General features: G+C 48.0%; 1 protein-coding gene across 1 annotated transcript in view; it reads left to right on the forward strand.

Moving 5' to 3' along the window:
- Positions 1-21,322, forward strand: part of CLTCL1 (clathrin heavy chain like 1) — a 131,655-nt gene that overhangs the window by 74,340 nt on the left and 35,993 nt on the right. The window contains 11 exon segments of the mRNA XM_053587525.1: positions 1,630-1,785; positions 2,624-2,686; positions 2,689-2,812; positions 3,872-4,032; positions 4,429-4,434; positions 5,275-5,400; positions 5,958-6,100; positions 6,426-6,660; positions 8,910-8,984; positions 8,986-9,045; positions 11,731-11,873. Coding sequence (XP_053443500.1) covers positions 1,630-1,785; positions 2,624-2,686; positions 2,689-2,812; positions 3,872-4,032; positions 4,429-4,434; positions 5,275-5,400; positions 5,958-6,100; positions 6,426-6,660; positions 8,910-8,984; positions 8,986-9,045; positions 11,731-11,873 — 1,292 coding nt within the window.

Genomic DNA, 21,322 nt, shown 5'->3' on the forward strand with positions numbered 1-21,322 from the left:
TTACAGACATGACACCAGCTAGAGATATTTTCATGCAGATTGGAGGAGAGACTTTGCAATAACAGACCTGCACTAAAGGAAATTATAATGAATGTGTTTTAGGGGGAAGGAGAGCAATCCTATGTGGGGACAAGAAGGAATAAAAGTAGTGGGTGTGTAAGACCATAAAAGTGTCTGTGGTGTTAGAAAAAAAGAACTAAAATTTTTAATGGCTGAGTGTAAGTTGGGAGGTGGTATTCTGAGTCCTTTTTGTTTGTTTAAGAGGAAGATAAAGGTAATGATAGATTAAGTATTCATGTTAAAATTTCAGGCGGAACTGCTAAAAAATGGAATATATAGCTTATTTTTTTTTTTTTTTTTTGGAGACAGAGTCTCACTATGTCGCCCTGGGTAGAGTGCTGTGGCATCACAGCTCACAGCAGCCTCAAACTCTTGGGCTTAAGCAATTCTCTTGCCTCAGCCTCCCAAGTAGCTGGGACTACAGGCGCCCACCATAACACCGGCTATTTTTTGTTGCAGTTGTCATTGTTGTTTAGCAGGCCCAGGCTGAGTTCAAACATCGGTGTATGTGGCTGATGCTGTAACCACTGTGCTACGGGTACCGAGCCCTGCACTGGGATCCTTGAACCTCTTTTTTGTTTGCCCTGTGGGAGGGATGTAGGTTTTCCTTTCTCTGTCCTAACGGGCCCTGTCTGCTTTTCCATGCCTTCACATTGTTCTTCCTCATGGCCTTCTGCTTCTCTGAGCACATCTTAGAAACCTCTGAGAGGGCAACTCAGGAACCTGGGAGCTGCTCCCCAACATTCTGCACAGAGACTGCGTGTGTTGACCTGCCTTGTCTCAACTTCTTACACTCTCCTTTGACCACGTTGAGTTGCTTTTTCTCCACGAGGCAGAGTCGTGAGGCAGAGTCACACAGTGCCCATGCTCACATGCCCAGGCGCTGAATCCACAGAGAGGACGGAGTGGGTATGAGAGTGGGGACCAGACGCAGCCTCCTCATTTGCCCCAGCCTTAACCAGACTGGTTAGATACCACTCAGCAGGCAGCAGAGCTACTGTGTCAATGGTTCTTAGCCCAGCAATTATTTATTTAAAGATAAAGTTAAGCCTCATCAAAATTCTTTTGAGGGATGTATGTTTGTTGTTTTTTAAATGTAACCCCCACCTCCCAGTTCTGCCTTTAACCTAGTGAAGTCTAATGAACACCAATAGGGTCTGTTACTTTGAAGTCTGATTCTGACTGTTACTAGTCTCCGGGCTGAGGATTAAAGACAGTCTGGCAGACTTGAGCCCTCACATTTACCCTGCCTTAGAAACCCCAGGAGAAAATGATTAACCTCCGCAATGATGGACACAGCTCAGTCATGATGGTTATGGGGCCTCAGCCCCTCTCACACGCCCACCTCGTGGCCACCTGGGCCGCATGCTGGCATCAGACGGAGCCTCGTGTGAAGGTTCTGAGGCAACTTCCAGGATGGCAGGGCTCTGCGTGGAAAGGTGGCCGTGGTCAGGGCCCGTGAGTACTGGTTCCCAAGCTCTGCCCTGCCCTGCAGACTCAGTTGAGCCACTGCTTCTACCAAGTCCTTGCCAGTGATCAGGCTTTCTCACTGAGCTCACCTTTTCACAGGTTGCCAATGCCATCCTTGGAAATCAGATGTTGACTCATTACGATCAGGCCCAGCTGTGTGAGCAGGCTGGCCTCCTGCAGAGGGCATTGGAGCACTACACTGACCTCTGTGACATCAAGAGGACCCTGGTCCACACACACCTGCTCAACCCTGAGGTGAGTGCAGCCCAGACACTCCCATGTGGCTGGGGCCATGCGGTGGTAGCCCCAGGTGCACCCTGATGTGTACCTGCTGGTCACTGTGAGGCCACATTAGGACCTAGTCACACCCTGCCCGCAAACTGCCCACTTGGCAGGGTGTCTGGGCCCCGTGTCGCCTTTCTCTCCAATGTCCACCTGTAACTTGACCTAACAGCAGAACAGAAACAACCTTTTAACACTGACAGCCCAGGAGGGCTGTCTGAAACAATTAGCAAAAGCTAAAAATAGTGATTATGTTCCAGTTTGCAAAATAGCTTTGGTACCAACTGGGGAATTCTGGGATGGGCAATTTAGGACAATGTCTTGTCCCAAGTTTACGCCTTGCTCCCACATTTCCCCCTGGTGAATAGTAGTTGCTTTTCCGTCCTTAAGTGGAAATTCTTTATATTTTTGACCCTTGCGGGAATGGGGGACATCCAGTTATTTTCCAAGTCTTCTCAGTACTCAAGGCTGTGCACAGCTATGGACAGACTCTTTTTTTTTTTTTCATTAGTTTTTATTTTATTTTATTTATTTGAGACAGAGCCTCAAGCTGTCACCCTGGGTAGAGTGCCGTGGCATCACAGCTCACAGCAAACTCTAACTCCTAGGCTCAAGCAATTCTCCTGCCTCCGCCTCCCAAGTAGCTGGGACTACAGTCACCTGCCACAACGCCCGCCTATTTTTTGTTGCAGCTGTCGTTGTTGTTTGGCGGGCCCAGACTGGATTCGAAGCTGCCAGCTCAGGTGTGTGTGGCTGGCGCCTCAGCCGCTTGAGCCAGAGGCGCCGAGCCGACAGACTTTTTTATTCCTAGGGGCTTGTTGGTTTCTTTGGCTCCTTGTCGCTGGAGGATTCTGTAGAGTGTCTGCGTGCCCTGCTGTTGCCCTGCTGTTGAACATCAGACAGAACCTCCAGCTGTGTGTACAGGTGGCCTCTCAGTACCACAAGCAGCTAGGCACACAGCCCCTGGTGGAGCTCTTTGAGTCCTTCAAGAGTTACGAAGGTAAACTGCGGCTCCGGCCCACCTGCCGTGCACCTGTGCCTCTTCTCAGGCGTGCTATCTGCCCGATGAGGCTGGCCTGGTCGCTTTCCTTTGTCCTTCTGGGGGTATCACAGCAGAACAGTGAGCTACAGTGAGGGTGGGTGCTTTGCTGGGGACAGGGCTGAGCTATCTGGCCTGCTCAGGGTAGAGACTGAGCATCTGTCCGGTGGGGCATCCAGCCACTATGCTTTGCCCAGGGAGCAGGCCTCTTCCTCGGAAGACACCACAGGGAAGGCCAGAGCAGAGGACTGGGGGACTGGGACAGGAGTGGCGGCAGAGTAGCATTGGGGCTGCCTGTTCCCAGCCTATCATCAGAACCTCGCAATTACAGTTAAGGACCTCAGCGAGAAGAGCGTCCTCTGGGACATGTGCTATCTGTTACTGTCACTGGTGTCTCCTGATGGGCCTGCAGTGGCTGAGAGCAGGGTTAGCCTCTGTTGGGACTCACCGTGGGGCTCAGACGTGGTGGCCACCCCACCATCCACTCCAGGTCAGGCCGTGGCCTCCTTGTGTGCAGGCCCCCCACCCCAGAGCCGCTGCTCACTCTCCCTGTCCCCGGCACATCTTTGTAGAGCAGCAGTAGCACAGCCCTCAAGCCACCTCAGTGGGAATGATTCTTGAAGATAACCTGTACCTAGGCCCCCAGAAGGAACCCACACACACCAAATATCCAATACTTCACATCAGAACATCCCAGGTACGCCTCTCCGGGTGGAAATCTGACTAGCTACCTGTTTGGGGGAGATGTCAGAACAGACTTCATCTCAGTCGTGAGTTCTGAGTGTGCTGTCGGGACCCAGAGCACAGAGCAGGGTAGGCAGGGTCGGCTGCCAGCAGAGGGCAGCGATGCTACGGAGAGGGTGGGTGGGTGTCACGAGGACAGACACAGAGTGGGTCCTCCTTGCCCAGAGCATAGAGCCAGGGGGTCAGCATGGCCGGCTCCTGCAAGAGGGCAGCGATGGCTTTGGAGGGGGCAGGCAGGTGTCACGAGGACAGAGACGGAGTGAGCCCTCCTCACAGGCCTCTTCTACTTCCTGGGCTCCATCATCAACTTCAGCCAAGACCCAGACGTGCATCTGAAATACATCCAGGCCGTCTGTAAGGCAGGACAGGTCCAGGAGGTGGAGAGGGTCTGCCGAGAGAGCAGCTGCTACAACCTGGAGCACAGAACCTCCAGCTATGTGTACAGGTGGCCTCTCAGTACCACAAGCAGCTAGGCACACAGCCCCTGGTGGAGCTCTTTGAGTCCTTCAAGAGTTACGAAGATAAACTGCAGCCTCCGGCCCACCTGCCGTGCACCTGTGCCTCTTCTCAGGTGTGCTATCTGCCCGATAAGGCTGGCCTGGTCATCTTCCTTTGTCCTTCTGGGGGCATCACAGCAGATCAGTGAGCTACAGTGCGTCCAGCCCCTCCCACGGCCTCTCTCCCAGGGGCAGGTGGGAGAGACCGTGAGCAGAGCTTCCTAAGGTGGAAGCAAGATGTGTCTTGCCTCAGTCCCCGGGGACAGGTCTCCACTTAATGGTTCAAGGTTCTTAGAGGAACCGGTCTGTCACTTTAAGACCCTTTGTGGAAAGAAGCTCAAGGCTATGCTCTTAAATGTCTGGCATGGGGGTGGAAGGAGTCAGGTTATTGCTGCACCGTGATTCTCCACGCCACCACCATGCCCGCCGGTGAGAGGAGGCGAGGCTGCAGTCACAGAGGCCACTCAGTGCTGGTGGCAGGAAGGGCAGGAGTCCTGCCTCTTTCTCACGTGACAGTCCTGGGTGCCTTGGGTTAATGGGGTGGCTTTCCCTTCCACCGTCCTTCAAGGACCAGCCTGCTGTCTGCTTTGCTGTCTTTAACATATCGCCCAGAATGTCGCCTTCCCAGCCAGCAGGACGAGGGAGGAGCACGGAGCAACCTGCATGGGTCGCCTCATGGTCCCCGTTCCCTTGGAGGGAATGAGGTCACATGGTCATGCCTAAAACTCTAGGGAACCTGGGAAGTATAAACAAAGACTGGACGTGTAAGGGAGGCGTGACTATGGGGGCCTGTGGCCGTCCTGCCCAAAGGCCATCACTCTCTGGGAACATGCACAGGTGTAAGAGGCTGCCCTCACTGCAGGTGCACTGCTCTAGAGAGCAGCCTGGCCTGTGAGGGATTTATGAATAACAAGCTGCTTGTCTTAACCCCAAATATATCTAGAATCACAGTGTGACTGCCAGATTTAACAGTCTTTAACCAGATAGTATCATCTCTCCCCTGCTTGTTTCCCAAAGCAAACACAACACCACATGACAGCATATCCAGAACCAAGTCTCATTCCGAGTCCCCTGTGGGCCACTTCCCAGCACAGGAAGTGCCCTCCATGCTGGGCTGTGAGCTGTGGGGTCTGGCTCAGCTGTCTCCACTCCCTGACCTGTTCTATGCCTTCGAACCCTCAGGAGGCCAAGCTCACAGACCAGCTTCCCCTCATCATTGTGTGTGACAAGTTCGACTTCAAGCATGACCTCATCCTGTATTTATACCGCAACCATCTGCAAAAGTACATTGAGACCTACGTCCAGAAGGTACGGCCGTCTGCTTGCCGTCTGCCCCCAGGTGACGCAGGCTATGGCCTCCAATCAAGGAGCTGCCTCTGACGCCTGAGCATTTCAGACCCCGTCAGTCTCAAGGTGGCTTATTAGTCTGCTCAGTCTGCTGGAATGGAGGGCCACAGATGGGCGGCTTAACAGAAGGCTTTTACTTCTCACAATTGTGGGAGCTGGAAATGCGAGATTGGGGTGCTGGCAGGTTTGGCTCCTGGTGAGGGCTGTCCTCCAAGGGTTGCAGACCACCGCCCCCCTGCCGTCTCATGCAGCCCTTCTGTACATGTACCCGCAGGTGTCTCTTCCTCTGACAAGGGTGCCAGCCCTGCTGGATTAGGGCCCCACGCTCACCATTAGCTACCTCCTGAAATGCCCTCTCTGCAAATAGGGTCCCAGTGGGAGTTTGGGCTTCAACAGGAATTTTGGTAGGACACAGTTCAGCCCTAAATAGGAGCCCGGAGAGGGTCTCCCTGTCAAACCCTGGGAGGTTCAACGGTGACCTGCAGCTGCAGCACTGAGGCGCCCCTTGACTCCTCCAGGTCAACCCTAGCCAGACCCCTGCTGTGGTTGGAGGGCTGCTTGACGTGGACTGTCCTGAGGAGGTGATTAAGAACTTACTCATGGCAGTGAGAGGTCAGTTCTCCACTGATGAGCTGGTGGCTGAAGTAGAAAAAAGAAATTGGTAAAGTGTCCCTGCTTGGTGTCTCTCTTGTCAAGTCTCTTGCTAAGTCTCTGACTCGTTCTCCAAGATGCTTTCATGGTCAGCCTCCTGACCCAGAACTGTAAACATCTTAGATCTAGTAATGGGTTATTTGCTATTGGTATTGAAGACTTAGGGGAAAACGTAACCATTGACGTCAATTTGAGAACCGGGTCTATCTTGATCCCTAGAGCAACCAGGAGTTGACAGACTTTTGGCCGTGGGATGTTTCAAAAAGCAAGACTGGGAGGCCAGGGTTGCCCTAGAGCTTCCTTGAGATGTTCACAGTACCCTGCTTCTTTCAAAGGCTCAAGTTGCTGCTTCCCTGGCTGGAGTCCCGAGTTCAGGAGGGCTGTGAAGAGCCTACCACTCACAACGCACTTGCAAAAATCTACATTGACAGCAATGAGAGCCCGGACGGCTTCCTGAGGGAGAACCCTTACTACGACAGCCGTGTGGTGGGCCTGTTTGGCGAGAGGCGGGACCCACACCTGGCCTACGTTGCCTACGAGCAGGGGCAGTGTGACCTGGACCTCATCAAGGTGGGCAGTGGATGCCCTTGGTGGCGGCCCTGGTACCCAGGCTCCGGGAGCCGGGCTCCAGATGGTGCCTATGGGAGCTGATCAGGGCTCTGCGTCTCTGGGGACAGTGAGTCATGAGGGCATTTCCACAGACTTGACCTCTTTGTGACCTGGCTGCTTTGGGGGACCTGCTGCACCATCTGTACATATTGTGTCCACAGGCCCAGTTGGCCCCGCTCTGACCCATCACTTCACTGCTCACAGTCCTTGATGTTGCCTGGTAGCTGGAGAGTGAAATGAAACTTTCTGGCCTAACCCATGAGCTTCTCCGTGGACCTTCCCACCCCTGCCTGCCCAGCCACCTACCTGGCATAGCCTACAGGTCCTTGGGCACCTTCTGCTCCAAGTGCCCTCGTACCCTCACCCCTGTCTTGGCACCCCCCGCACAATTCCTCCCCCATCTTTCTGACTGGCCTTCCTCTTGCCGGCCCCTCCTTGAAGCACTCACCCGGGTCTCCTGCTTCCGGTTGCCCAGGCTTGGATTTATTAGGTAATTACAGTTTTAGGTTGAGCTATAACAAGTAGTTGGTGTTTACCATTTGACCTAAAAATCCAGCCCCTCGGGTGGTTGAACGTAATGTTTGCACAGCTGTACGTTGCTGGCAGCTATCAGTATGCTTGTCCCCAGCACCTCAGCGTACCTGCTGGGGAAGCTGTCTTTCAGGCGTGAGCTCGTGGAGTCGAAGATGGGAAACAGTTCGGCAGCTTCACACACTGCCCTGGCTCTGGACACTGGCCGCAGAAGTGACTGGGCTAAGTAGACCCGGCCTGCCACCTGGCAGTCTCGGGGGAACTGGCTTTTGTAAAGCTGGGATTTAGCTTATTTGATGCTAGTTAAGTCACTTTTCTTGTATCTTATTATATTAACTGTGGCACTCGCCTGTCTGTTTAGTGATGCTGAGTTTAGATAGCAAAGAAACACTCACTGAGGTCTGCTCTGTGCAAAGGAGCACAAAGTGTGTGTGGGGGGCATGGCCCCCATGCAGCTGGCTCCACACCAGCCTGCTCTGGCTCCCTGCCACGTGTGTGCCTTGCACACACAGACACGGGCGTGCATCATTCAGCCTTGAGCCTGACACTGGGTACCCCATAGATGGAATTCTCACCAGAACTCAGCAAATAGCTCGCACGTCAGAATGTTCCACTGGACAGTAGGCATTTGAAGATCTGTGATTACAGAGAAGAGTCTCAAGATCAGTTAGCAAAAGCTTATTTTAAAGTTTTTAGGTGTTAGGTCGAGGTGGGAGGATTGTGTGAGCTCACGAGTTCTAAGACCAGCTTGAGAAAGAGCAAGACCTCATCTCTACTGAAAATAGAAAAAAACTAGCTGGGCGTCGTGGCAGACGTCTGTAGTCCAAGCTACGTGGGAGACTCAGGCAGGAGGCTCACTTGAGCCCAAGAGACTGAGGTACTGTGAGTTATGATGACACCAGGGCATTCTACCTAAAGTGACAGAGTAAGACTCTGTCTACAAAAAAAAAAAAGTTTTTAGGTCTTGTGATGTTGCAATACATGCACTACTTATACCAGTCCTAGGCTCAACACTTTAGAGATGGTTTAGAGCTAGCTACATGTAAGTACTGAAATTTAGATAACAAGTTTCGTTCCTCGGTGCACACTTCATGTTAAGCACTCACTCAGGAGCCTCCTCGGTCTAGAAGTGGTCGTACCAGACAGCACAGGATAGAGAGCATGCCCATCGTTGCAGAAAGCCCCACCGGCTGGGCAGAGGTACTGGCGTGTGCTGTTACAGACCTAGGAAGGGGCGCCTGGAGGCATTTCTCCCTGAGGAGCATGGTGTTAGCCCTGCGGGATGTGGGCATCCTATGTCAGAGCGCAGTGGGCCCCCCCAGCTAGGCAGAGGTGCTGGTGTGTGCTGTTACAGACCTAGCAAGGGGTATCTGGAGGTATTTCTCCCTGAGGAGCATGGTATCAGCCCTGCAGGATGCTGGGCTGTGTCAGAGCACAGTGGGCCCCACCAGCTGGGCTGAGGTGCTGGTGTGTGCTATTACAGACCTAGGAAGGGGCGTCTGGCATCATTTCTCCCTGAGGAGCGTGGTGTCAGCCCTGTGGGATGCTGGGCATCCTGTGTCAAAGCACAGTGAGCCCCACTCATCCACCACACGCATGTCAGAGACAGAGGGAACTAACTTATCTTGTCCTTTTATTGTCCAGTTGCTTGTGTTACATGCACAGTGGTCTCCTTTCAGGTCTGCAATGAGAACTCTCAGTTCAAAATCAAGACCCACTATCTGGTGTGCAGGAAGGACCTGACCCTCTGGGCTCATGTCCTGGAGTCATGTCCTGGAGGAGGCTGACCCATGCAGGAGACAGCTGATTGACCAGGTGAGGCTCATGGGGGATGTGTCTATGCCTGCGTTTGCCTCTAATCATTTTGTGGCTCAAGTCTGGTCTAATTGTTACATCTAAAACAGCTTCCTCCTCTTAAGGGCCTTCTCCCCTGGAGAAATAGCTTGTCTAAAAATTATCTGAGGGTAAACTGACTTGGAGTTTATTGCCTAAGGGCGTAGGTTTCACCTATCAAAGGCAGGGGATTTGTGGCCGACCAGATGACAAGCCTGCCTGCCTGCTGAGTCCTTGATTGTTTTTCCATTTCTGCCCCTGTTGATGGCAGTTAAGTGGCTCTCAAGATTGTCTCCACTTGACTTCCCTTTATCAAGGGACAGAAGGATAAGGGGACTTTATCCTTTGTGCCTACTGTGACTGTCAAGCTCCTCCTTGGAGCTGAACTATAGTCCTGGAGCCAGGGGTCATTATGAGGTGCAGCCTGGTAGGTGGGAGTCACTGGCCCCTAGGTGGGCTTCTTATAGCTCTGGAAGAGCCTGCCCTCCCTGCCCCCACCAAGTGCTCAGCACTGTCCCTAAGCTGTTGGGCTTACTGTTCAGGGGTGGGCCAAGACTGGTGGTCCAAGACCAGTGGGGGAATAAATCCTGGTCCCGCAAGTGGCTTCAGCTCTGAGCATGATCGGTTAGAGCTCCCACCTCCTGTACATGATTGCCATCTGCTTCAGACTCTGAGGACTGGATTGCACCTTTATTTCTGCTGAATTTAATCTTCTAGTTGTCTGTCCACTATCCCCTCAAGCCTGTGCCATTAGTTTTTAAATAACTTTTTTTATTTTGAAACACTGTTGTATTCACAAAAGGCCATGTTGCCATGTCAACTTGGGACTTATACATCCAGATCTGATAACACGTTGAATAATAAAGGGCCAGGGCCAGGGTCTGTTTAGAGTCTACTAGGGATTCACTCCAAGTCACAGACATCAGACATTTCTCAAGGATAAGTGGGGAAGGTGACCTCGAGTTAGCACTAGGTTAGGGCCGGGTAGACGCTGACTGAGCTGAAGCCACAGGAGCCCCATGTCCATCCAGCTGCTTCTCTGTGGTGGCTGCCCAGGCATCAGACTGCGGTAACAATATCGAGCCACCTCCCAGTGGGCAGGACTGCTGTGCCTCTCCAGCTGGGAGTGCACAGTGACAGAGACAGACTGCTTTTGTTGCTAGAGCAGAACCTCATTATGAAAAGTTTACTGGGAGGGAGTGTGTCCTGAGGTAGCCTCAGGTTGGCCATCCTGTGTTGACTCAATTTATTTTTGCCGTGTAAACAATCTGTGTGTGTTCACTTCACCTGCTCTGAGGTTTCCAAGACCTGACAGTTGGATGTCACCTGGGAGAGTCCCCGTTCTGTGGATGGACCAGTGTGCTGTGTGCCCCTTTCCCTCAGGTGTGGCCCTCTTGGTTACAGCTACTGTGACAGCTTCTTTCTCTAAGCCAGGAGTTTGGTTTGAGGTTGCTGTGAGTTAGGCTGACAGCCTGGCCCTCCAGCCTGGGCAGCAGAGTGAAAGCTCATGGCCTGGGGGTCGTCAGCTGTGTGAGACGTCCTCATGGCCATCGGTTCTCTCCCAGTGGTACACTGGCGATGCTCACCTCGGAGGAACACCAGAAACTGGGCAAAAGGAACAGATCCCGAAGTCACTGGAGGCCCCGAATAGAGTACAGAGGGCAGTGCGGCCTCCCACACCGCTGTCGCTGGGGAAGCGTCTCTTGGAAACTTGTCTTTCCACCCTATTTGTAGGTTGTTTTGTAGGTGAGACACTGTGATTGGATGGGGGCGGTGCAGTGGCCTTTTGTGGTCCTTCCTTCAGAGTACGGCTGGGCCTGCGCTTGCCCGTGTGGCCAGCAGGAGGCTGCTAGAGTCCACAGCAAGCTCAGGAAAGAGGCAGAGCCAGTTTTTGATATGCCTTTTAAAAAACAAAGATTTTTATGCAGACTAGATTTCAAATGCCTGTTTAGTGCACTGTGATACTCACGTCGGGATAAGTTTAGACAGTATAGTCAAGTTAAATGTCTGTAGCACATTTGATATGAGAGAAAAACTAATTTTCAAAATAGACCAAACTGAGAATTCCGTGAAGTTGACTGTTTAAAATCCCCTTCCCCACCTTGGCACCTGTAGCTCAGCGGCTAGGGCGCCAGCTGCATACACCAGAGCTGGCGGGTTCAAACCCAACCTGAGCCTGCCAAACAACAATGACAGCTATAATTAAAAAATAGTCGGGCATTGTGGCGGGCACCTGTAGTCCCAGCTCCTTGGGAGGCTGAGGCAGGAGAATCGCTTAAGCCCAAGAGTGAGCTGTAAAGCCATGGCACTCTCCCAGGGCGACATAGTGAAACTCTGCCTCAAAAAATAAGTAAATAAGTAAATAAAATAAAATAAAATCCCCTAAGGGGGTCACAGTGTGTGGCACACCTCTTGAGGGTAGGAGACAATTATAAGGGGCACCCTACCTAACCGATGCAATCAGTGTAACCTAAACAAACAATAAAAATTTAAATAAAGTCCCCTTCCCCTTCTACCCTGAGTATCACCCCTCAGCTATTTGTCTGTTCCAGACCGTCTTGGAACAGTCCTCCTTTACTTGGAGGAGTCTTTCCTTTCTATTTGATTTCAAAAATATAGTCTTGAGTTGACTTTAATCAAGTTTCTTTTAATGTTTTTTACACCCAGGTGGTACAAACAGCATTGGCAGAAACACAGGACCCTGACGAGGTCTCAGCCACTGTCAGAGCTTTTATGGCAGCTGACCTGCCTAATGACCTAATTGAGCTGCTGGAGATTGTTCTGGAAAACTCCATCTTCAGTGAGCACAGGTGTGGCTATGTTAGGGGTAGCTGTGGACTGGGCCAGATCAGACGTCTGCCTGGCACAGCCTTCTGTAGTCTGGTGTCACATACACACCCAGCCTCCGGGCCGGCAGCTCCCTGCACACCTGCCTGTCTGCACCCTCACCTCCAGTCCCCCTCCTAGAAAGCCAGTCTCATGTCCTCCGGGAGCCTAGCATCCTCTCACTGCCCCAGCCATGCTGTTCTTTAACCACAGTGCTCAGAAAAGGGGAACTAACATTTCACGAGGGCCCGAAATGTCCCAGGGGTGTGATAAACTATTGAACTCATGGTGAACAAAGCTAGGAAAGAGGGGCCAGGAGAACCACATCTGGGCACCTATCAGTGAGGACCGGCTAGAAATGCAGGGTAGAGACGGGCTCAGTAGGGCTGTGGTGGAAGGGGCTCTCTGTGGGAGCAGAGTGGGGGCCGTGGTGGGAGGGGCTCTCTGTGGGAGCAGAGTGGGGGCCGTGGTGGGAGGGGCTCTCTATAGGAGCACAGTGGGAGTAACTCCTTGTGATGGGAGGTTCACTCTAGCAGCAGTGGGAGCCTCAGCACCGGCAAGAGCTGCCTCAGCCTGGGCACGCCTAACACTCCTGTGCTGTAGAGTCACGGTCAGAGACTCTGTCATGTGAAGTGTTTCCACATCAGTGTGAAGATTTAGTTGTGAAATTTATTTCATAGGCAAAAAGAACTTGCAAGGACTGTGTTATTGTAGAAAGTAACGTGTGTGTTTTAATTTGGAAAAGCTGTATGTAATGGTACATGGAATGTGAAATTGTTTTAATCAAATCATGAACCCTTGTTGACTGTGGGATGCCAGAGTTAAGGTGCCTGGGGGTGGCTGAGATGTTCTGTCTGGCTATCAGAGGGACTTCCTTGGATAGGTATTAGCCTACAGGCATTTCCAGACACTCAAAGGCGACTCTGCTGCCGTCTTGATCTCTGCTTCTCAGATACGCAGGGAACCTGTAAGTTCGTGATCCTGTTTCTGTGGCTGCTCCACCAGGCTTCTCTGCAGGTGAAGATAGCCCGGTTGGCAGAGACTGGAGACCTAGGGACTGGGACAGATCCTGTTGTTGGACAGGTAGACCTAGGGACTAGGACAGATCCTGTTGTTGAGAAAGCTTAAAAATGTAGGATGAGGTCCAGTGTACCCAATTCTAATATGAAGGCAGTAGATGAGCTAATACAAGAGGGGTAGGGGGCGGTGCCTGTGGCTCAGTGAGTAGGGCGTCGTCCCCATATACCAAGGGGGGCGGGTTCGAACCCAACCCTGGCCAAACTGCAACAAAAAGTAGCCGGACATTGTGGCTGATGCCTGTAGTCCCAGTTACATGGGAGGCTGAGGCAAGAGAATCACTTAAGCCCAGGAGTTGGAGGTTGCTGTGAGCTGTGACGCCATGGCACTCTACCAAGGGCGATAAAGTGAGACTCTTGTCTCTTAAAAAAATGGTGGGGGGTGTGGGGAAATGAAGGAGCAGGAGAGAGGAAGAGAGGAGGATGGAGGTCACAGTGTATGGCACACCTCTTAGGGGTGGGACACAATTACAAGAAGGACTTTATCTAACAAATGCAATAACTGTAACCTACTTCTTTGTACCCTCAATGAATCCCGAACAACAACAAAAAGATAAAAGAAAATCATAGGATGAATTATACAGACTATTCTTGAAATTGAATTCAGTTGCCAGGCACAGTGTCTCATTCCTGTAGTCCCAACTACTCAGAAGGCTGAGGCAAGAGGATTGCATGAGCCCAGAAGTTAGAGATTGCTGTGAGCTGTGATCACACCACTGCACTCCAGCCTGGGCAACAGAGCAAGACCCTGGCTCAAAAAAATTTATTTAATTAAGAAATAAATGAATCAGCCAGGCCCATGCCTGTAATCCTAGCACTCTGGGAGGCCGAGGTGGGTGGATTGCTTGAGCTCAGGAGTTGGAGGCCAGCCTGAGCAAAAGAGATACCCTGTCTCTAAAAATAGCCAGGCACTGTGACGGGTGTCTGTAGTCCCAGCTATGCGTGAGACTGAGGCAAGAGAATCACCTTGAGCCCAAGAGTCTGAGGTTGCTGTGAGCTGTGATGCCATGGCACTCTATCAGGGGCAACAAAGACTCTGTCTCAAAAAAAAAAAAAAAAAAGAGAATCAATGAGCTAGCAAGTAAATAAAGAAGACTGAGATTGAGGAGGCAGAGCATGATGGTGGACGGGAAGGATGTTTAGCTGAGCCTTCCTGGAGCAAAAGGGCAGCAGGAGAGGGTTGGATCAGTCCTGGTGTGGAATAGTGACACACAGCAGTGGTTCAGAATGTGCAGCATGGAGGTGGACAGCTGGATTGGTGAAGTTGCAGAGAACTAACACACTTGGGCAAGTTTCTGCCATCACGCCCAGGCCGCAGCAGTGAGGTCCCAGAAGAAACCCAGTTTGTGATTCTCTGGGGAAGCCAGACGGTGTTCTCCCGAGCAGAATTTGGTGGCCAGATTGGAGTGCTGGCTGGAGCAGCTTTACCACTGTTTGGCAACCGGTGAAACATCCTTAGGGAAAAGTTCCCAGACAGGGGGAAGCCATAAGTGGGCATCTCGCTGGATGCCTATGGGGACCAGACCTTTACACATGTCAGACTCAGGGGCTCTGAAATGATTGGAGAAGTGGGCATGCCCCAGCAGAGTTTGGGGGCCAGTTTGGGGTGCTGTCTGGAGCAGTGGGTGAAACTTCCATACGGGGGAAAGTTCCCGGACAGGGAAGCACCATTGTGGAGAACAGCCCTGGAAGCCTGTGCAGGCAGGCCTCTTGCTGGGGACCTAAGGCTTGGTGGTCTGAGTTCCATCTACAGGGAGTGAATGGTCCTTCACCTGGGACAGGCCCAGGGACCCCCTGCTCTCCATGGGAATAGTTACAGGAGTAATCTGTGAGGCCTGTCTCTGAAGAATTACTGACAACTGTGGAATCCCAGATCAGAGTCCTGGGGTGAACGAGCAACCACCAATAAATAACAAATAAGCTGGCAAACTGCTCTAAGCCTGGGAACCAGAGAGAAGTTAACAGCTGTGTTGTTTGTTCCCCAAATTCACAGCACCACCTGGTATCCAGGAAGCATATTGCAGCATAAATATATTCCTGCAAAAATCAAATCCTTAAATTCAGGGGTCCTCAAACTGCAGCCCGTGGGCCACATGAGGCGGTGTGATTGTATTTGTTCCCATTTTGTTTTTTTATTTCAAAATAAGATATGTGCAGTGTGCATAGGAATTTTTTCATGTTTTTTTTTTAAACTATAGTCCAGCGCTCCAGCGGTCTGAGGGACAGTGAACTGGTCCCCTGTTTAAAAAGTTCGAGGACCCCTGCTTATGTCATATATATATGTATATATTAAAATTTGGGGGATTGTTGTTGCTTTTTATTTTCTCTTCTTTTTATGTTAGCTTTAATTATTATATTATAATAATAATAATTATTATTATTATTACTTTCTTTCTCTTTCCTTCGTCAATTGGTTGCCGAGATTGTTTACATCAGTCTATCTTAGCGGGTTTCTTTTCTTTTATCTCGTTTCAATGTGCTTTGCTTTTTGCTAAATTGTATGGTTGGATCATCTCGTGTCTTCCATTTTTACATTCATCAAGAGCAAGGACTTCTGTACCTTTTAATTTTGCTTTTTTTTTTGTTGCAGAATTTTAGCTTGAATTATTCTCTCACCTTAGTACCCTCCTCTGCATTCTCTCAGTTGATAGAGACTCTTCTACTCATCTCATCTGTCCCACATAAAGTCCCTCGGCATAGGCTAAGATACTCTCCCCACCTTGTTTCTTGTTTTTTCTTTCTCTTTTTCTTGGTTGGTTGCCTTTCTTCCTTCTTTCTTTATCCCTCTTCCCTCCCTCTCCTTAATTTGATTCAATGGTACGTTTAATTTTCCTTTATGCTTATATTTATTTTTCCTTTTTTCTTTTCTTTCTCTTTCCACCCTTTCTTTGCTGAGGTCGGGTTTGACTCAGCGGTGGTCTGGCAGGTAGACCGCAGCAGTAGCCTGGCTCAAAGAGGCCAGGAGAACTTTCTACTCTTTTCCCCAGGAAGAAAGTAGTAGAAAGATCACACTGCAGAACTTTTCTAATTTTCTTCCCTTTTTTTCTTCCTTATTCAATTTTTCCTTCTTGGTTTTTGTGTTTGCTCTTTGTCTTCTCTTCATATTTTTTGGCAGAGGAAGAGTCTGGCGGTGAACAGACAAATAAGGAGGGCCTAATTTTGAGGATCCCACCCAGCCCAGCTCCTCACAACCCTTGAGCTATAGGTGTGGCCTTGGCACCGTGCTGAACAACATCTCTTCTATCACTCTCAGCCTCCCTTCCTGTCCTCCATCTGGCTTGTTCTGCAATTTTATTCCGTTAGCTCCCCTTTCTCCCTTTTTTGCCTTTCTTTCTCTTTCTTTCTTTTGCTTTTCTCCTACTTCCCCCCTTTTTTCTCTTCTTTTTTTTCCTTTCCTCTTGCGTCTCTTTGCCCACTGTAACCCTTCTCTGCCTTCTGACCCCATACCAAGAGGCCTTTTCCTCACCTAAACTCTGAGACAAAGTGACTTGAAGCAAAGGAGAAGGAAAAAGATGCACAAGGAAGTGAACAAGAAGAAAGCACATGTGAGGAGGAAACAAAAGAAAAATTCAGGCACCATGAATAACCAAATGAGAGCAACTCCTCCAAGGGACCACGGGGCAATTTTTAAAGAAGACTCCTCCTATAAAGAATTAATGGGTTTGACAAAAAGGGAATTAAAAATATGGATGATTAAGACAATAAAGGGATTGGAAGAGAAAATGGGAAGACAGAAGGAAAAGTCAGATGAGAGATATGTAGAATATAGAAAAGATATGGATGAGCCTAAAGAAATGAAGAGGACAATCAGGGAATATAAAGAAGCAATAGAAAGTATCAAAAATAGATTAGACCATGGAGAAGAAAGAACATCACAATTAGACAATAAAATCTTTGTGTTAACACAGGTAGTAACAGAGTCAGAAAAGAAGAAAGAGAAAGCAGAGCAGGCACTTAGAGAACTAAGATTCCATGAAGCATTCAAACATATGGATAATAGGAATCTCTGAAGGGTAAGAAGATTGTCCTAAAGGTATGGAAGCCCTACTGGAGACTATCATAAATGAAAACTTTCCAAGTTTTACTAAAGATCCTGACACACTCCTTTCAGATGGATATCAAACCCCAGGTCATCTCAACAGAACCTCTTCAAGACACATTGTAATGAACCTGTCCAAAGTCAACATGAAGGAGAAAATCCTGCAAGCAGGTAGGAATAAGTGCCAATTGACCTACAAGGGCAGAACCATTAGGGTGACAGCAGAATTTTCAACTGAAACCTTCTAAGCCAGGAAGACGTGGTCATCCACCTTCAACCTCCTTAAACAAAATAATTTTCAGCCTAGAATCCTATATCCTGCCAAACTTAGCTTCAAAATTGATGGAGAAATCAAATCGTTAGCAGACATACAAGCACTGAGGAAATTCGTCACAACAAGACCAGCTCTATAGGAAATATTTAGAGCTGTTCTCAATACTGAACACCACAATCAACCACCACCAAAGTAATCATCTAGAAGCCAAAGGCCATAATTTAGCTTCTACAATGGCACAAAGGATTAAACTACACAACAGAACTACCTCACAATAAGATGAATAGAATTTGGGTGGCGCCTGGGCTCAAGGAGTAGGGCACCGGTCCCATATGCCAGAGGTGGTGGGTTCAAACCTAGCCCCGGCCAAAAACCACAAAAAAATAAAAAAATAAAAATAAGATGAATAGAATTCTACCACAGCTACTGTTACTTTCAGTAAATGTCAATGGATTGAATTCCCCAGTGAAGAGACACAGGCTACCTAATTGGATGAAAAAACACAAGCCATCCATATGCTGTCTCCAGGAGACACACCTAGCCCTAAAGGACCAATCAAGACTCAGGGTTAAGGGATGGAAAACAGTTTATCAAGCAAATGGAAATCAGAAGAAAGGAGGGGTTGCAATCTCATTCTCACATACAGTCGGATTCAAAGCTACTTTATTTAAGAAAGACAAAGATGGACACTTCATACTGGTCAAAGGACCAATACAACAAGAAGATATCTCAATACTAAACATTTATGCACTTAACTTAAATGCTCCCAGATTTATGAAACAGACCTTGAGGGGTCTGAGCAATATGGTATCCCATAACACCTTAATAGTTGGGGACTTCAATGTCCCGCTGATAGAACTGGACAGATCCTCTAAACTGAAAGTAAACAAGGATACAAAAGACTTAAACGTGACCCTAGATCAAATGGGATTAATAGACATATACAGAATACATCATCCCAAAGTAAAATAATATACTTTTTTCTCATCAGCTCATGGCACATACTCCAAAGTAGATCACATCCTAGTATAATCAAACCTCAGCAAAATTAAAGGAATAGAAATTATACCATGTCTTTTCTCAGACCACAAGGCCATAATGGTGAAGCTCAACTCCAACAAAATTGTTCCCCATACAAAGTCTTAGAGACTAAACAACTTTATGCTGAATGATAGTTGGGTTCAGGAAGAGATAGAAGAGGAACTTGTTAATTTCCTCAAACACAATAACAATGAAGACACAAGTTACCAAAACTTCTGGGATACAGCAAAAGCAGTCCTGAGAGGAAAATTTATTGTGCTAGCTGCCTATCTTTGAAAAACAGAAAGTGAACATATCAGCACACTAACAAACCATCTTATGGAGCTGGAAAGACAAGAACAATCTAACCCTAAACCCAGCAGAAGAAAAGAAATAGCCAAAATTAAATCAGAGATTAATGAAATTGAAAACAAAAAAAATTATTCAAAAAATTAATGAAACAAAAAGTTGGTTTTTAAAAAAATAAAATAAATAAACCCTTGGCCAGACTTACTAGAAACATAAAAGTAAAATCTCTAGTAACCTCAACCAGGAATGAAAAAGGGAAAATAACAACAGATGCCACAGAAATACAAGAGATTGTCTCTGAATACTGCAAAAATTCTATGTCCAGAAATTTAACAATGTAGAGGAAATGGATCAATATTTGGCTTCATCAAGGTGAAATAGACCTTCTGAACAGACCAATTTCAAGCACTGAGATCAAAGAAACAATAAAAGAAAACTCCCAACAAAAGAATTCCCTGGTGCAGATGGCTTCACACCAGAATTCTATCAAACCTTCAAAGAAGAGCTTATATCCATTACTGCAGAAATTATTCCCAAAAAATTGAGGAGGAAGGAATTTTCCCCAACACATTCTATGAAGCAAACATCACCCTCATACCAGGAAAAGACCCAACTAAAATGGAGAACTTCAGACTAATTTCACTCATGAATATAGATCAAAAATTCTTCATAAAATCCTAGCGAATAGATTACAGCTTATCATTAAAAAAGTCATACATCATGATCAAATAGGTTTCCTCCCAGGGATGCAAGGCTGGTTTAATACATGCAAGTCCACAAACATTATTCACCATATCAACAGAAGCAAAAACAAAGGCCATACATGATCCTCTCAATAGATGCAGAAAAAGGGTTCAATAAAATCCAGCATCCTTTTCTAATTAGAACACTGAAGAACATAGGCACATTCCTTAAACTGATCAAAGTGATCTATGACAAACCCACAGCTAATATTATACTGAATGGAGAAAATAAAGCTTTTCCACTCAGGACTGAAACAAAACAAGGTTGTTCTCTATTGGCACTACTATTCAACATAGTGCAGAAGTTCTAGCCAATACAATCAGACAAGAGAAAGAAATAAAGGGCATCCAAATCAGGGCAGAGGAAGATAAAGTCTCCATCTTTGCTGACAATATGATCTTATACTTAGAGAACACTAAAGACTCAACCACAAGACTCGTGGAAGTCATCAAAAAATACAATAACAGGGCGGCGCCTGTGGCTCAGTCAGTGAGGCGCCGGCCCCATGTACCGAGGATGGCGGGTTCAAACCCAGCCCCAGCCAAACTGCAACCAAAAAATAGCTGGGCCTTGTGGAGGGCGCCTGTAGTCCCAGCTGCTCGGGAGGCTGAGGCAAGAGAATCGCTTGGGCCCAGGAGTTGGAGGTTGCTGTGAGCTGTGTGAGGCCACGGCACTCTACAGAGGGCCATAGAGTGAGACTCTGTCTCTACAAAAAAAAATACAATAACATCTCAGGATATCAAATCAATGTCCACAAATCAGTAGGCTTTGTATACGCCAATAACAGCCAAGATAAGAAGGAAATCAAGGACACAATACCCTTCTCAGTAGCTCCAAAGAAAATGAAATATCCAGGAATATACCTAATAAAAGAGGTGAAGGACCTATATAAAGAAAATTATGAAACCCTAAGAAAAGAAATAGCAGGAGATATTAACAAATGGAAGAGCATACCATGCTTATAGCTGGGAAGAATCAACATTGTTAAAATGTCTATACTTCCCAGCTCGCAGCCTGTGGCTCAGGCGGCTAAGGCACCAGCCGCATACACCTGAACTGGCGGATTCAAATCCAGCCCAGGCCCGCCAAACAATAATGACAGCTGCAACCAAAAAATAGCCCGGCATTGTGGTGGGCGCCTGTAGTCGCAGCTACTTGGGAGGCTAAGGCAGGAGAATCACTTGAGCCCAGAAGTTGGAGGTTGCTGTGAGCTGTGATGCCACAGCACTCTACCCAGGGTGACAGCTTGAGGCTTTGTCTCAAAAAAAAAAAAAAAAAAAAGTCTATACTTCCCAAAGCAATCTACAGATTCAATACTATCCTTATTAAAATACCAACATTGTACTTTCAAGACTTGGAAAAAATAATTCTTCATTTTGTATGGAACCAGAAAAAAATAACCCATGTAGCCAAGGCAATTCTTAGTAATAAAAACAAAGCCAGGAGCATCACCCTACCAGACTTTAGGCTGTCCTACAAGGCCATATTGATCAAAACAGCATGATATTGGCACAAAAACAGAGACATAGACATTTGCAACTGAATAGAAAACCATTACAGTTACCTAATTTTCGATAAACCAAACAAGAACATGCACTGGGGGAAAGAATCCCTATTCAATAAATGGTGCTGGGATAACTGGATATCCACATATAAAAGACTGAAACTGGACCTGCACCTTTCTTCTCTCACAAAAATTGATTCAATATTTTGTATAAAAGACCTAAATTTAAGGCATGAAACAATTAAATCCTCAAAGAGTGTGGGGAAAACACTGAAAGCTATCGGCCTAGGGAAGGACTTATGAGGAAGACTTCCGTACCAATCACAACAACAACAAAAACAAACAAATGGGACTTAATGAAACTGAAAAGCTTCTGTACAGCTAAGGAGACAACAACCAAAGCAAACAGACAACCTACACAATGGGAAAGGATATTTGCATATTTTAAGTCACACAAAAGCTTGATA

Source organism: Nycticebus coucang, chromosome 4 (genome assembly GCF_027406575.1).
Source record: "Nycticebus coucang isolate mNycCou1 chromosome 4, mNycCou1.pri, whole genome shotgun sequence".
NCBI classification, from domain to species: Eukaryota; Metazoa; Chordata; class Mammalia; order Primates; family Lorisidae; genus Nycticebus; species Nycticebus coucang.